This window comes from Colobus angolensis, unplaced genomic scaffold, assembly GCF_000951035.1.
Source record: "Colobus angolensis palliatus isolate OR3802 unplaced genomic scaffold, Cang.pa_1.0 Scaffold346, whole genome shotgun sequence".
In the NCBI taxonomy this organism is placed as follows: Eukaryota; Metazoa; Chordata; class Mammalia; order Primates; family Cercopithecidae; genus Colobus; species Colobus angolensis.
The window spans coordinates 528,301-541,709 of NW_012116777.1; the positions used below are offsets into that span (position 1 = coordinate 528,301).

At 50.9% G+C, this 13,409-nt stretch overlaps 1 protein-coding gene across 1 annotated transcript; it reads left to right on the top strand.

Annotated features, from left to right (window-relative positions):
- Positions 1-467: 467 nt before the first annotated feature.
- On the top strand, positions 468-11,379 carry LOC105519370 (ral-GDS-related protein-like). Its single transcript, XM_011952718.1, is given in 15 exon segments — positions 468-608; positions 1,043-1,186; positions 1,188-1,205; positions 3,224-3,396; positions 4,777-4,970; positions 5,111-5,439; positions 6,208-6,423; positions 6,796-6,899; positions 7,393-7,462; positions 9,037-9,111; positions 9,594-9,668; positions 10,249-10,272; positions 10,623-10,744; positions 11,261-11,318; positions 11,320-11,379. Coding segments are annotated over 15 exon segments (1,803 nt in total).
- Positions 11,380-13,409: the final 2,030 nt, after the last annotated feature.

A 13,409-nucleotide genomic window follows, 5' to 3' on the forward strand; every position in this document is an offset into this window, starting at 1 on the left:
ATGTGGTGATGCATGCCTGTGGTTCCAGTCACTAGGGGGGCTGAGGAGGGAGGATCATTTGAGATGCAAGCATAACCCCCATTGTGCATGCTGGGGAGGCCCCAAAACATCAAAGGAGTTCTCTAGGGTCTCACAACTGCTAAGATACAGGTTGTTTGACCCAGCACTGTCTCCTCAAACCTGGGCCCTGGTTACATCCAGGTCTTCCCAAGGTGCTGAAGGGGCACACTTTGGCATAATGGTGAAAGGTAAGGAGTTGACAGGGGAGGGTGAGAGGCCAGAAACCCAGTGGGGACTTTCAGTAGGTCTTATGGGAAGGAGGAGCTTACAGGATGGAACCTACAAGATGTGACCTCACTTCCTTGCTGACAGATCCACAACAGAACCTAGAATTCTGGTAACTAGGCACCCATATTCTAGAGACAGCCCCATTTCCAGCTCAATTGGTAGTCGACAGTCAAGAGAACATGTTGTCCTGCTGTGTCCCGACATGCTGCCGACCTCCTTGTCGCAGAAGAGACCAAAATGAAATTGTTTCCCAAGAATATAGACATTGGTTCAACCCTCACCCTCGATGCCTCTGGCCCTTTGCCAGAAGGCACCCACAGGTAACACAGGGCCCAGGGCAGGACCGTCCAGGCCAGGCCTCAACTGTGCCCATTAGGGCAGTGCTGAGGCCCTCCCCATGTGTTTGGGGGAAACAGGAGAAGAGGGGCCCCCTGGACAGGAGCAGGTAGGTTGTCGGGGGTTTGGAGCCTAATCAGTGTGTCAGGTTCACAGCCCAGAACATGCCTTCAGGATGGGAAGGTGAGTGTCGAGGACACAGTTTGTCTGCTCAGATCTGAATCCCAAGACCTCAAGCTTCATCTGCCGGAGACCTCAACCTGCTCTGGCTGGAGGTCTATGCAGATGCTCCTAAGTGCCAAATCCTGTTGGGGAAGGGGGCACCAGGGAGGAGTTCTAATGGGGATGTCCCACTATGGGGTCAGCCAGACAGGCCACTGACACCTCTTCACCTGGTTCTTGGGCACTCTCTTTGCAGAGCTCCATAGAGCAGATCGAGCAGGAGCTGTTGGATGGATTCCATTTCTCCATCTTCCTCAAAGAAGGGCAGGGACCCCCTGCTACCAACCATGGCCAGTGCTGCTCTGGGGTGAGATTGGGCACAGAAGGGTCTCCACAGACAGGGACTCGAAAAAACCAGGGTGGGCCCAGGACTCAGACACGAATATGGGGACTCCCTAGGCTCTGTCCTAGGGCTTTCCCACTTGAGTGAGCCACTGTCCTCTCCCAAAGGAATCTGGCTGCCATTGGTCCCCAGTGGCAACTTGGTTACTGGCAAAGTCCCTTTCACCTATCAGAGGAAGATGAGAGAAAATCCTTCTGTTTTCACTTTCTGCTATGCCAGGAGTATCTCAGCATGTTGCTACAAGAATTAAGTACAATGGTAACATTGTAGCAACGTACTCATACTGTTATCATTTTAATTCCCCACCCTAAGTGTATCTCCTGCAACAGGCAGCTCCCCTCCCCAGCCAGACCTCCTCCAGGACTTAAAATTCAACACTTCTACACAAACAACTTGTCAGGGGTGGTGATTACAACAAAAGAAGGTGAAGCTACTCTATATATCTGTGTTTAAAGTGTCATCTCAGAGAACTCATCCCTGCAGACCCAGCAGGCAGGAGCTGCACCCTTGCATGTCACTGTAATATTCCTTAAGGGAGGCCATGTTCCACAGCAGGTCAGCCTCTCAATGCTGCTGGAGCCTGTTGTGATAAAATTTCCTTTCTAGGAAGCCTTTCTACAGGGAGCATAATCCTATGTGTGTCCTAATAGGCTGGAGCAGTTTCCCAGGGCTGCCATAACATGCACGCTGACTAAAGGACTTAACCACAGAAATCTGGTTCCTCACAATTCTGGAGACTGGAAGCCCAACGTTAATCTGTCACCCTGGGGTGGTTTCTCTGGGCCTCTCTCCTTGCCTTGGAGATGGCTGATTTCTATCTTGGCCAGCACAGGGTCTTCTCTTGAACTTCTCTGTGCACTGACCACCTCTCCTTGTAAGAACCCCAGGCATATTAAATTAGGGACCACCCTAATGAACTCACTTCACCTGAATTACCTCTTCGAGAACTCTGTGTCCAAACGCAGTCACATTCTGAGTCTTTGAGGTTGAGAATGGAAACAGTTACGTTTGAGGGGGGGGACACAATTCAACCAATAAAATATACAAATCCCCTGCAGAAGACACACACCTGGGAAAGGTATATCTGAGTGAAAGGATGTGCAGATACCAAGTTTCAACAGCTCTAGCCAGTTGACTTTCCAAAAGGGCTCCAGCTGCTCACAGGGTCGCCAGCAGCCTCTGAACATAGCTGCTTCTCTGAACACATCCTTCCCTGAATACTAACATGCTCTTAACTTTCTGCCAATCTGCTGTCTGTGTGGCAGAGAAAATCACCTTGTTTCATTTCCAGTTTCAAACCTACATTTGTGTAACCTTTCCTGGTTTCAATACCTGTCTGTATTTTCTCTTCCACGAGTCACCTGGCAGATTCTGGGCCTTGGGGTGCACTTCCTCCCACCCTGGAGTCTTCCAGCATTTTCCTCTTGGCCAGCACTGGGATGGCCGTAGCTGTTTCTCCAGACTCACGTTCATGTTAAAGAACAAAAACAATCACATCCCTTTAAGTCAAAGGGTTCTTCTAGAGCGTTTTGTCCTGTGTGCTGTCACTGAAATGAGGAGGGGATGAGACCTCCCCAGGCCCTTCCCCTCTGTATCAGAAGTAGAGCCTCAGTTGACTGAGAGGGAATTTCATCCAGTCCTCCCTGTGGAAGGCGCTCTCGTCTGACCCGAGTGCTGCTGAGCAAGCATTTGACATCCAAAAGCCCGCGTCTCCTCTTCTCCACCATGAGGGTGATTTTTGAGGATTGCAGAGATGATGTTCTTCATGCAGGCTGTTGATACAGAGGGTGCTGTTGCCCCACAACTGATATTCACCATGCCGATGCCTTGAAGGCATGAATCATTTTCTCCTTCTCCATCTTCACATGCAATTTTTCTTTGAAAGCCTAGAACCCTTTTCACCGTGGGCACCCAGGTTCTCCACATACACAAGTCCCTGAAGGGTTGATGCTTCTTGATGTGAGTTCCAGATCCCAATCCTCTGGTGGTTCATGGTGTTACCACTGACTCCCATGTCCTTCCTTGTCCCCCTAGTATGAAAATGAGATCTGCAGGATGCCAACTTTCCAGTCCAGCACAGGGGAGAAGCTGTTGGAGTTCCTGGTTCCAGCCTTTCTAACTAAACCCATCTCCTCCTATGCCACCTACCTGGTTCCCTCCTGGGACTTTATCACCGTGCCATACTTTTTGGAACTACTGGTTAGAAGGTGAGTGTCCCTCCCCTCCAGGACACGGAGGTGCCTCTGTCCCCTACTGGCTGTGTCTTGAAGATGCAGCTCTTGGAGCCTGTTGGCTCCTCTGGAACAGGGAGTAGTGAGAAGATGAACCTCACAGGGTTCTTGTAGGGACTGAATGATCTAAGACACGGCAAGCAAAAGGGTGCCCAGAGCCTAAAACTCTGGACAATCTGCTGTGGGTGCTGTGATTCATGTTTACTACTTTTCTCTTCCCCCTCACTGAAGCAGCTCTCAGCATTCTGCCGCAATGGCCCATATCTCTTGCTGTTTGGAAAGGCACATAGAAAGCCAGTCTGCAATGGCATTAGTAAAGGATGTCTGAGATTCTTTCTGACTGGACTTTCTCCTTGACACAGACAGAAGAGGGGTCCCTTGGTGCTGAAAAAGGAGCCACAGGCCCACTCAGACATCTGGAGAGGCTCACTAGAGTTCTCCAAAGGTTGGGGTTCACTCATTCAACACATACATACAAAACACTTCATTTGTGCATTGTTCTTCTTGTGGCTTGGCATAATTTCATAAACAAAGCAGATGACAATCCCTGGGCATCAATTCTACTCACAGTCAGGCACTCACAGTAGACACAATAAACAAATCATATCTACAGAATGTTAGAGGGGAAACCCTCATGGCCTCCTCTACGTATGGTGGCATCCTCCCAGATTCTGACTAGAATGATGGAGCCCAGCAACAAGTATAAACTGGGGGGACTTAGGGTTCTGAAGGGCCTCTTCACCCACAAAACATGGGGGGAAATATGTGGACTCTGGCCGGGGAGAGACTAAAGGAGCCCTGGGGTTCATATGTCTTAGAATTCCCATGACAAGGCTGACATCTGGGGACTTCCACTGCAAGAGGCAAATACTGAGTTCTGTAAATGGAAACTTAGGTCCCCTGCAAAGGAGAAGTGAGGCTGGGGTTACAGCTGTCCACTGAGAGACCCATCCCCAGCACTGTGGCTTCCCAGCCCTCCCTGTACTCCTTCACCTGACTTCTGCCCTTAACCTCCTAACCCGAGGACCAGGGAAACCGGAACTGGAGCTTTGATGAGCAAGCTGCTCAAAAGTCTGCCTGGAGCTTCAGTCTTGAGTGCTCAAGTGCACAGTGCTGTGCTCCAGGGTTGTTGGGAAGACAATGTCAGTGTGACGCTGGGGCACACAAGGGTCTGTAGAGCCCTGCTACATGGCTAGGTCTGCCTCTTCCAGGACAGCACTGATGGCTTGTGGTAGGGTGGGGCTGTCCTCCACACAGGCAGCAAGAGGTCAGGGACCCAGAACCACACAAAGGTGCCCTGGAGGGTTGTGTGGGAGAAGGCCAGGCCTCTGACTCAGCTGTCCACTCCATCACCAGCACCACCACCTCCATTTTGTTTACCTGGCCCCATGAAAACACTTCAGTTTGCTGCCAGGCCCTGCAACGGTCATCTTTCTGGATAAAGCTGGCCTTCAAGACTTTTGCCTGGCCTGGACTGGGCTTGGAGGACCATCAGGAAATTGTTCTAGGCCAGTTGGTGCTTCCAGAGCCCAAGGAGGCCAAGCCAGAAGGTGAGGAGGCTTGCAGTCTGAAAGACTTTCCAGGAGTGGGGTTTTGGGACTACAATTCCCTTAAATTCCATCCAGTCATTTCTGTACTTGGAAATTCCAGTGAAAAGTGACTGGTGTGGTGACCTTTTCTCTTTTTCCAGATCCTGCTCCACCCCCTGGGCAACACGCATTAACAATGCTGGTCCTGGAGCCAGCACCACCACTGCTGGTGGACCTGCGGCCTGCTCTGGAGTCAGAGTCACATGCAACCCTGGATGCACCAGGATATCTACATTCAGCACCAGCACCAGCATCAACACCAGCACCAGGGAAAGGGCCCCCTCCAGGAACATTGCTGGAGCTGCAGTCAGCCCCAGAGTCCTCCTGTCCCTCTCCCGGGACTGCCAAGGGTCAACTCAGTGATGAGCTGGCTGACATCACGACCTTCCCTCCCAGGCTGCTGGCAGAGCAGCTGACCCTCATGGATGCAGTGAGCAGCTGGGCTTAGCAGGCTGTTCTTATGGCACCAGCTGTCTCAGACCAGCCTCTCCGTGAGGAGCGGCCAAAGCCCTGGGTTCAATTTCAGCCCCACTTCTTACCAACCATGGGATCTCGATAAGTTTCCTCACCCATAAGCCTTCCCTGTCTGCATGTAGACAGCAGAGATAGGACATCACCTGTGCTAGCTGCACAGAGTGACTGTGCAGACTGAATGACAGTGGATGGACAGAAAGCAGGACAGGACAGGTGATCACTGAGGGGCAGGCAGGGCCATGGGTCACTCACTCAGCTGCTCAGGAGCCTCACCACCCTCAGTACTTGTTAGGTTAATGATGCATACTAGATTCTGTGGCAGACACCCAAACAGAGCCCAAGGTTGCAGCTGCTGCAAGGAAACTGCACCAATAGGGAGAGAAGGAGTCGAGGGCTGATTGGGATGGGAGGAAGTAGAGGCCTCAGGATGGGGAGGCCTGAGCCACCTTCTAGTTCTTGGAGTGAGGATGGCCTGGGAGAAAATGTCACTCTCACTTCCCACCCTTGTTGGGTTCTGGACCATGATGCATTCAGGGCCGTCAGTGGGCAGAAAACCAAACGCAGGGACTCCCACAAGTCTGGAGCATATTTTAAAGCTTTATGAGCTCCAGCTGAGTTCCTGCCAGAGACTGTGGATGACGATGAGCTCAGTTCCTGTCTGGTACTGTGGATGACTCTGAGCTGGGGTGTGCTGTGTCTGTGACACTCTCCTACTCCCCCAAAGGCGCTGTTCAAGAAGGTGGAGCTCTACGAATGCATGGACTCCATCTGGGGCCAACGACATCAGAAGGGGAGTGAGCACGTGACACCCACAGTTTGTGCCACCATTGCATACTTCAACAGGCTCACCAACTGTGTCACCACCCCCTGCCTTGGGGACCACAGCATGAGGGCCCAGGACAGGGCCAGGGTGGTGGAGCACTGGATCAAGGTGGCCAGGGTAAGCCATGGTTGGGCCTTGGGATTCCCTCTCTAAAAATGGGGAACTGCCTCTTCTACTCCATCGACTTTCAGGATTGGCATCTGTACCTCTAGCCTGAGCCCTGCACATCCCCTAGGCCCTTCTTCCCAGAGCTTCCCTGACCTTGACCCCCATGGCCCAATGGTGGCTGTTCACTTCTGACCTGGGATCTTCCTTGGGTTGAACTGAAATCCTCCTAGATGAGTGACATTCACTCAGCCCCAGGTGTGCCCTCCTGAGGCTCCCCGGGCCTCTGCTTCATTCAGGAAGGGAGATCTCAGCAGAGGGGGCTGAGGCTGAAGTGGGTCTGACTCCAACTCTGGACCTCACAGCTCACTCTTCCCTCTCCAGGAGTGCCTAAGCCTCAACAACCTCTCCTCAGTGCACGCCATGGTCTCTGCTCTGCACAGCAACCCAATACATCGACTACACAAGATGTGGGCAGGAGTGTCCAGGTGAGGAGCTTCCTCCACGGGAGCACCAGGGTTGATCTAGGGACCCATAGTTCTCCCCATGTGCCCTCAACGATTCTGAAAGGTTCTTGGAGACCAGGGACATTGGAGGCAGGGATGGGCTGGTGGATGTGGTCACTAAGCTGCCCTGGACTTCTAGGGAAGGATTTCCAACTCAGGACTAAGGGTTTTTTAACCATCAGGAACAGGCTAGAGCCAACTGGAGGCTTTCAGGTGTTTGTACCCAGCAGTGGAGCTGTATCCACATGGAAGTTAACTGCGAACACGACGGGGCTTGTGTGAAGTAGAGATGGGCCAGGAGAGGAATATGACAGGTCACACCCTGGTCCTCTGGAGCCCTTGTCATCAGAGGATCCCACTGGAAATGCTCAAACAGGAAGCTGGGATTCACTGGGTTTTCAAACAAAAGGGATTGGAACTCACAAATCTGCCCCTGATTCCCAAATTTACCCTTTTTTCTTTCCTCTGTCCATAGCAAAAGCACAAAATATTTAAAAGAACTCTGCAAAAAAGACACTGCAGTGAAGAGGGACCTGCTGATCAAGGTACAGTGGAGTCTGGGAGATGCGGGACAAGTGTTTAAGGGTCACTGAAAAGAGTGAGTTTGGAAGGGCACTGGACCCTGTGTGCAGTGGTTATTTTGTAATATTTGGACTTACCTACAGAAAGTAGACTTGAAAAATTCCCTCCATGCCTACTTTGGGCAACCAGGAAGAGAGGTGTGGGGGTCCATAGGCATGTGGGGGCAAGGGAGCAGGATGCCCTGTAAATAGGATGAGGCAATGACTGCTGGGCTGCTGGCCTTCTGAGCGGGAGTGATGAGCTGCAGAATTAGCAGGACTCTGGCTCCCATGCTGGTACATGCTGCTGGCATGGAGCTTCCTCCAGGCTGGGGGGTGGTCATTGTAGGTGGGACTTTCTTCCTTCCTCAAAGTGGGAGCAATTCTTCAGGAAACCAGGCCTTTGCTGCTGCTTCTGTCTGAAGCACACCTCCATGGTTAGGGGGCCTCTGCCCACACTGGGGGAAAGACAGAACGACAACAGAGGAAGTTCATGTGCCAGGGAGTCCAGTAGACAGCACAGCTATGGGTACCAATGGGCAACCTCAGTAGAGATGTATGTGCTTGCTGGGACTCCCTGCTCTGCCCTTTGCAGACATCCAGAAATGGTCATGTCACAGGATTCTCACCAGTTAGCAGTGACACATGCTCATGACAAGTATCTGGGGGATTCATGCATTCCTAAGGGATCCTCCCTGACCAGATCTCAAAACCCTCCATGAAAATTAGAAGGCAACATGTCACCCCACCCAGGATTCTAGAAAACCCTGCCATATCCATCAGAGATGTCGCCTCAGGAGGTCACATCCTGAGTGGAGGAAGAGAGAGTTCTGTGCACGGAACCCCCTGGGGGATCACTGGCGAGGCCAAACCATGGATTTGGCATGGCGCAAACCCAGTTTGTGTGGCAGAGACTCCAGTGGGGCTCAGATATGCAGGTGCCACTTAACCAGGTCTCCTAAAATGCCCTGCCCCTTTCCCATCATGACTCTGCAAGGCTGGAGACCTAGACACTCAGAGACTCCAGAGAACAAGACCCTGATGGGTGGTGGTGCTGGGATGTGGGGTTAAGGCAGCCGAGACAGAGCCTCCAGGAGGGGGAGGAGGTGCCATCTCTTTTGCAGCCCTGGGGAGTCACTGCCCACTCTGGGTCTCTGTTTCCTCATCTGGAAAATGAAGGGATGCTAAGCCTGTAGTGCAGGCCTCACAGGGTGGAAATGAGGTTCAAGAAAAGAAAGCAATTTGAGGGTGCTCGTGAATGGTTCTTCCTCAGAGGGATGAGGGGGAGAACAATGACAACAGCTGCAGGGAACTGAGCACTCAAGAGGCCCTGTGAGGTAGCTGTGGTTTCCATGGCTCTTTACAGAAGAGGAAACAGTCTCAGGGAGGCCTGGCTGCATGATTGGATGACACACACAGGGAGCGTGGAGCTGGCCAGTGGTATGAGCACTGTGCCAGGTGACTCACGCCAGTCCCTGGGGATCCAATTGTAGGGTGGCTGGGGTGTAACTGGGGGAAGGGAGAAGAGCCTCACTGTCCCTGTCCCTGACACCTGGCAGACGGGGAGCTTTAAGGTGTCCACCCAGGAGAGGAAACCCCAGATAGCCCAGATGAGGCTGCGGAGGCAGAAGAAGGTGAGTGAGACTGTGGCATGGAGGGACTGCAGGGGATCAGAGGACAGGGCTCTTTTCTCCACCAGCTGGAGACCTCCATATCAAGACAGCGAGGCCTTCCTCCCCAGCCCTGTCCTCCTATGGCCACTGGGCCTGGAAAACCTCCATTGGAGAGACCAGAGCAAGGATCTGAGAAAGCTGGACTCAGAGTGGATGTGGGGAAGGGTAAGGCTGGGACCACAGGCCCTTGTGACTTGTTAAAATCCCACCACAGTGGTAACTAGGAGTGATTGCTAGACTTGGACATCAGCTGGAATAGAGGAGGCAGAGAATTGGGAAAGGCAGCTGAGGGTCTTTGGCTGCTACAACTGGGAGACCTGGAGTGGGGGGTTCTGGGAGACAGGGGCTGATGGGATTTCATGGGACAGGGCCTTGGGCAGACAGGTGAGGGTCAATACTCATAACCACTACCCCTCCCACCTCCCCACCCCTCCATGGCACAGGGTGTGGTTCCCTTCCTGAGGGATTTTCTGACTGAGTTACACAGGTTGGATTCGGCCATCCTGGACGATCTGGATGTGAGTGAGCCTGGGGCAGGCTGGTTGGGAACCAGGATCCTGAGACTTGGGAGGAGAGGGTCCTAGACCAAGCGTTCAGATCCCAGCCCTTGGAAAACCTCCTCTCCTGAAAGCCTCACAGCTGCTCCTGTGGGTGGGCATGTCAGAGTCATCTCATGCGGCTGAGTGAAGGAGGCTCCATGGCAGCCACCAGTCCCTATCCCTGAGTGGTGAAGCTGCAGAGCTGCCTGACTGCAACGCTGCTGAGGTATGGGCTGAGCTGGACTCAGCCTCTCCGTGGGGTAGTCCCATAATAGGAGGGTGAAATTGAGCCTTTCCAAGGGCAGGCAATTCCAGGGTCACTGAGTGTTTTCTTTCTATGAGAGACCTCAGTTCCTCTGTCATCAGAGAGGGTTGGGGTAGAAGGTCCCGAGCCTCAGCTCCCTTGTCCCCTGCTCTAGAGCCCTGAGGGAGGTACAAGTCCTGTCATGTGCACATCCCCTGACCCTGGTGGTCCTGGCAGTAGTGCAGCATGGGAAGGGGTGGGGTGGGGCTGGTTATGGGCCAGGGACCTTTCTGATGGACCCTGTCTGCCTTCCAGGGCAACACCAACAAGAGGAGGAAGGTGAGCAGCTGGGGCACTCACATTGGTTGAGGGTGGGGATATGGACATCACAGTCCACCCTGGGTAGGACACTCCCTGGCTCCATCCTCTACATCTTAGGTTTACTGGGAGGGTTTGACCCTTACAGGAGGAGGAGACCTATCCCAGTGGAGAGAGTGGGAAAGGCACTGGAATCAAAGACCAATTCCCGCAGGAGGGGCTGTTCACATCCAACTCTGGGAACAGGCTGGGGTCTTCATGGCGCCCCTTCAGAGAATGGCCCCAGGGACCAGCCCCTTCTCCCTGCCTGCCAAAGGCCCCCTCAGCATCTTCCACCCAGGCCCTGTCAGCATCCTGCCTTCTGTCTCTAGGAGGTCTGAGTTCTGCAGGAAATGCAGCTGCTCCAAGTGGCTGCCATGAATTACAGGCTTCAGTCTCTTGAGAAATTTGTCACCTGTTTTTCAAAAATGGAGCAGCTTAGTAACAAGGAGAGGTGAGGGCCTGGCACATGGGCAGAGGGTGGGAGAAGGCTCTCCATTTTTTTTTTTAACGTGGTCTGGCTCTGTCGCCCAGGCTGCACTGCAGTGTCACCATCTCTGCTCACTGCAACATCTGCCTCCTGGGCTCAAGCCCTTCCTCAGCTTCCCAAGTAGCTGGAACTACTACTATCCACCACCATGTCCGGTTGTTCTCCTGTTGTTGTTCTGGTACATATGGGGTTTCACGATGATGTCCAGGCTGGTCTCAAACTCCTGGCCTCAAGCAATCCACCCACCTCAGCCTCCCAAAATACTGACATTACAGGTGTGAGCCACCTAACCTGGCCTAGAGGAGGCTCTTCTGTGGTGAGTTGCAGAGAGCCTATGGCCATGACTCCACCACCAGCATCAAGCCCTGTTGCATGGGGACCGCTGGGGACCCAGGATTCCAGCTGGGCTGTCACTGAGAGGGGACCTGATGTGTGGCTCATGGTGGCCTCACAACTGCCTCTCTGTACTGCAGGTACAAGCTGTCCTGCCAGCTGGAGCCCGAATCCCAGTAGGCCGGAAACATCCTGCAGTGCCTGGGGACCCCACCAGGATGCTGACCAGAACAACGGCTCTGCATCATCCTTCACTGAGACCGTGAGACCAGGGAACCACATCTAGGTGGCTGGCAGCTCAGCTGCATCTTGACCCTGCCCCTCAACACCAGCTCCTCCTGCTGGCCAGGATCAGGCCATGGGACTTTTGCAAGTCAGGTGGGAGACCATTTTATGTTTATTTTCTTTAGTGTATAAGTAACAGGCTTTTTTTTTTCTTAACTTTCATTAAAATAAAATTATAAAACACTATTCAGAATGTTCTATAGTTGCTGGAATGAGAACAGTAACTCCAGTGCAGTAACCATATACCAGTCTTTAGGATTCATAGTCTAGCATGTCAAATTGAGGCTATGGCTGAACAAGTCGTGGAATAGAGTTCATGTTACACCTGCCAACCATTTAATGTTTTCCTTCTTTATTCAAATTAATTATTGTTAACTCTGTTTAAGGAAAACAAAAAATAAAACAAGCAAACAAAAAACCCTTAAAAACCATAATATGTCACCAAATCTACCACACTTGCTCTACTGACCACCTACTCTCAAACTTAAATTCTAGTTAAATTCAAGTTCCACTGGGTTACTCTACTTTATTAAGTTGTAAATATTTAATGAATCACTTAAATATTTACTGAAGGGCTGGAGATGGGAGGTATTTGTACAAGTGGTAGGGCTGGCCTTCTCCAGAAGTCCTGTGCAGACGGGAGCTGATCATGAGTCTCCAGAAAACACAGATAAAGTTTTCTCACTATAGATCTTCCCAGACTTTCTGACACCTCTCCCCTAAGGGAACATCAAGGAAGGAGAGAATTGTTTGAACCCAGTATCTAAAGGATATCCCACAGCTTAATTTGAACACAAGCCCCATTGTGGTATATCAAAAACAAGTCAGAGAAATCAACATTTCAGGGTCTGAAATATAATACCCCCAAATCAGCACAAAATAAATGCTTAAATCCAGTCCTGGAGTCACAAAGCTCCTATAAGAAAAGTGGGAGTTTGTATTTTGGCAAAACTTGTGTCTATGCATGCAGTTGGCAAAAAAGAAAGAAAACAAAAGCAAAAATTTTCTATGTCAAGAAACGTTTAGACCATGCAATTGATTTGGCAATACTTTTTTTTTCTTATTTTTTGTTCTTTTTTGATGGGACACAAAAATCACTGCTAACAAACGTGAATACAAACACATGGGACTATACATCATTTTAGAGCTTCCTCATGGGAAAGAGAAACAATGAACCATTAAAGAAGGCATCCTGATGAGTTCTTGTCCTTTGTAGGGACATGGATGAAGCTGCAAACCATCATTCTCAGCAAACTATTGCAAGAACAGAAAACCAAACATCGCATGTTCTCACTCATAAGTGGGAATTGAACAGTGAGAACACTTGGACACAGGAAGGGGAACATCACACACTGGGGCCTGTGGTGGGTTCAGGGGTTGGGGGAAGGATAGAATAGGAGATATACCTAATGTAAATGATGAGTTAATGGGTGCAGCACATCAACATGGCACATGTATACATATGTAACAAACCTGCACATTGTGCACAAGTACCCTAGAACATAAAGTATCATAATAATAAAAAAGAAGGCATCCTACACATTGAAAGAAAGTTCAGCAGAATCATATCTGTGAAAGGGGTTGCAATCTAACATGTATGAGAAACTAACACTATTCTAACTGGGAAAATGAACAAAACCTAATACCCAAGCTAAAACTGGGCAAAGAACCTGAACAGGCACATCTGAAAAGTAACTACAAAATTGACTGACAGGTCAAAGAGAAGCTGCCCAACTTCACTAATCCTCATACAAATGTCTAAGCGCAAACCACACTCACAAACTTCTCACTCTAATTAGGATGAAACTTACCAAAAACAACAAAAAACCCATATATTCACACGCAGTGGCCAATGTAGAAATGCAGAAAAAGATTTTATACACTATTGGTGGGAATGTACATCACTATACACATGAAGCGAAACAGTTGAAGGTGCCTTAAACATTTTACAACTACCCATTCACCTAGGAATACCACCACTGGTTACACAGAGAAAGCACATGAAATCTGT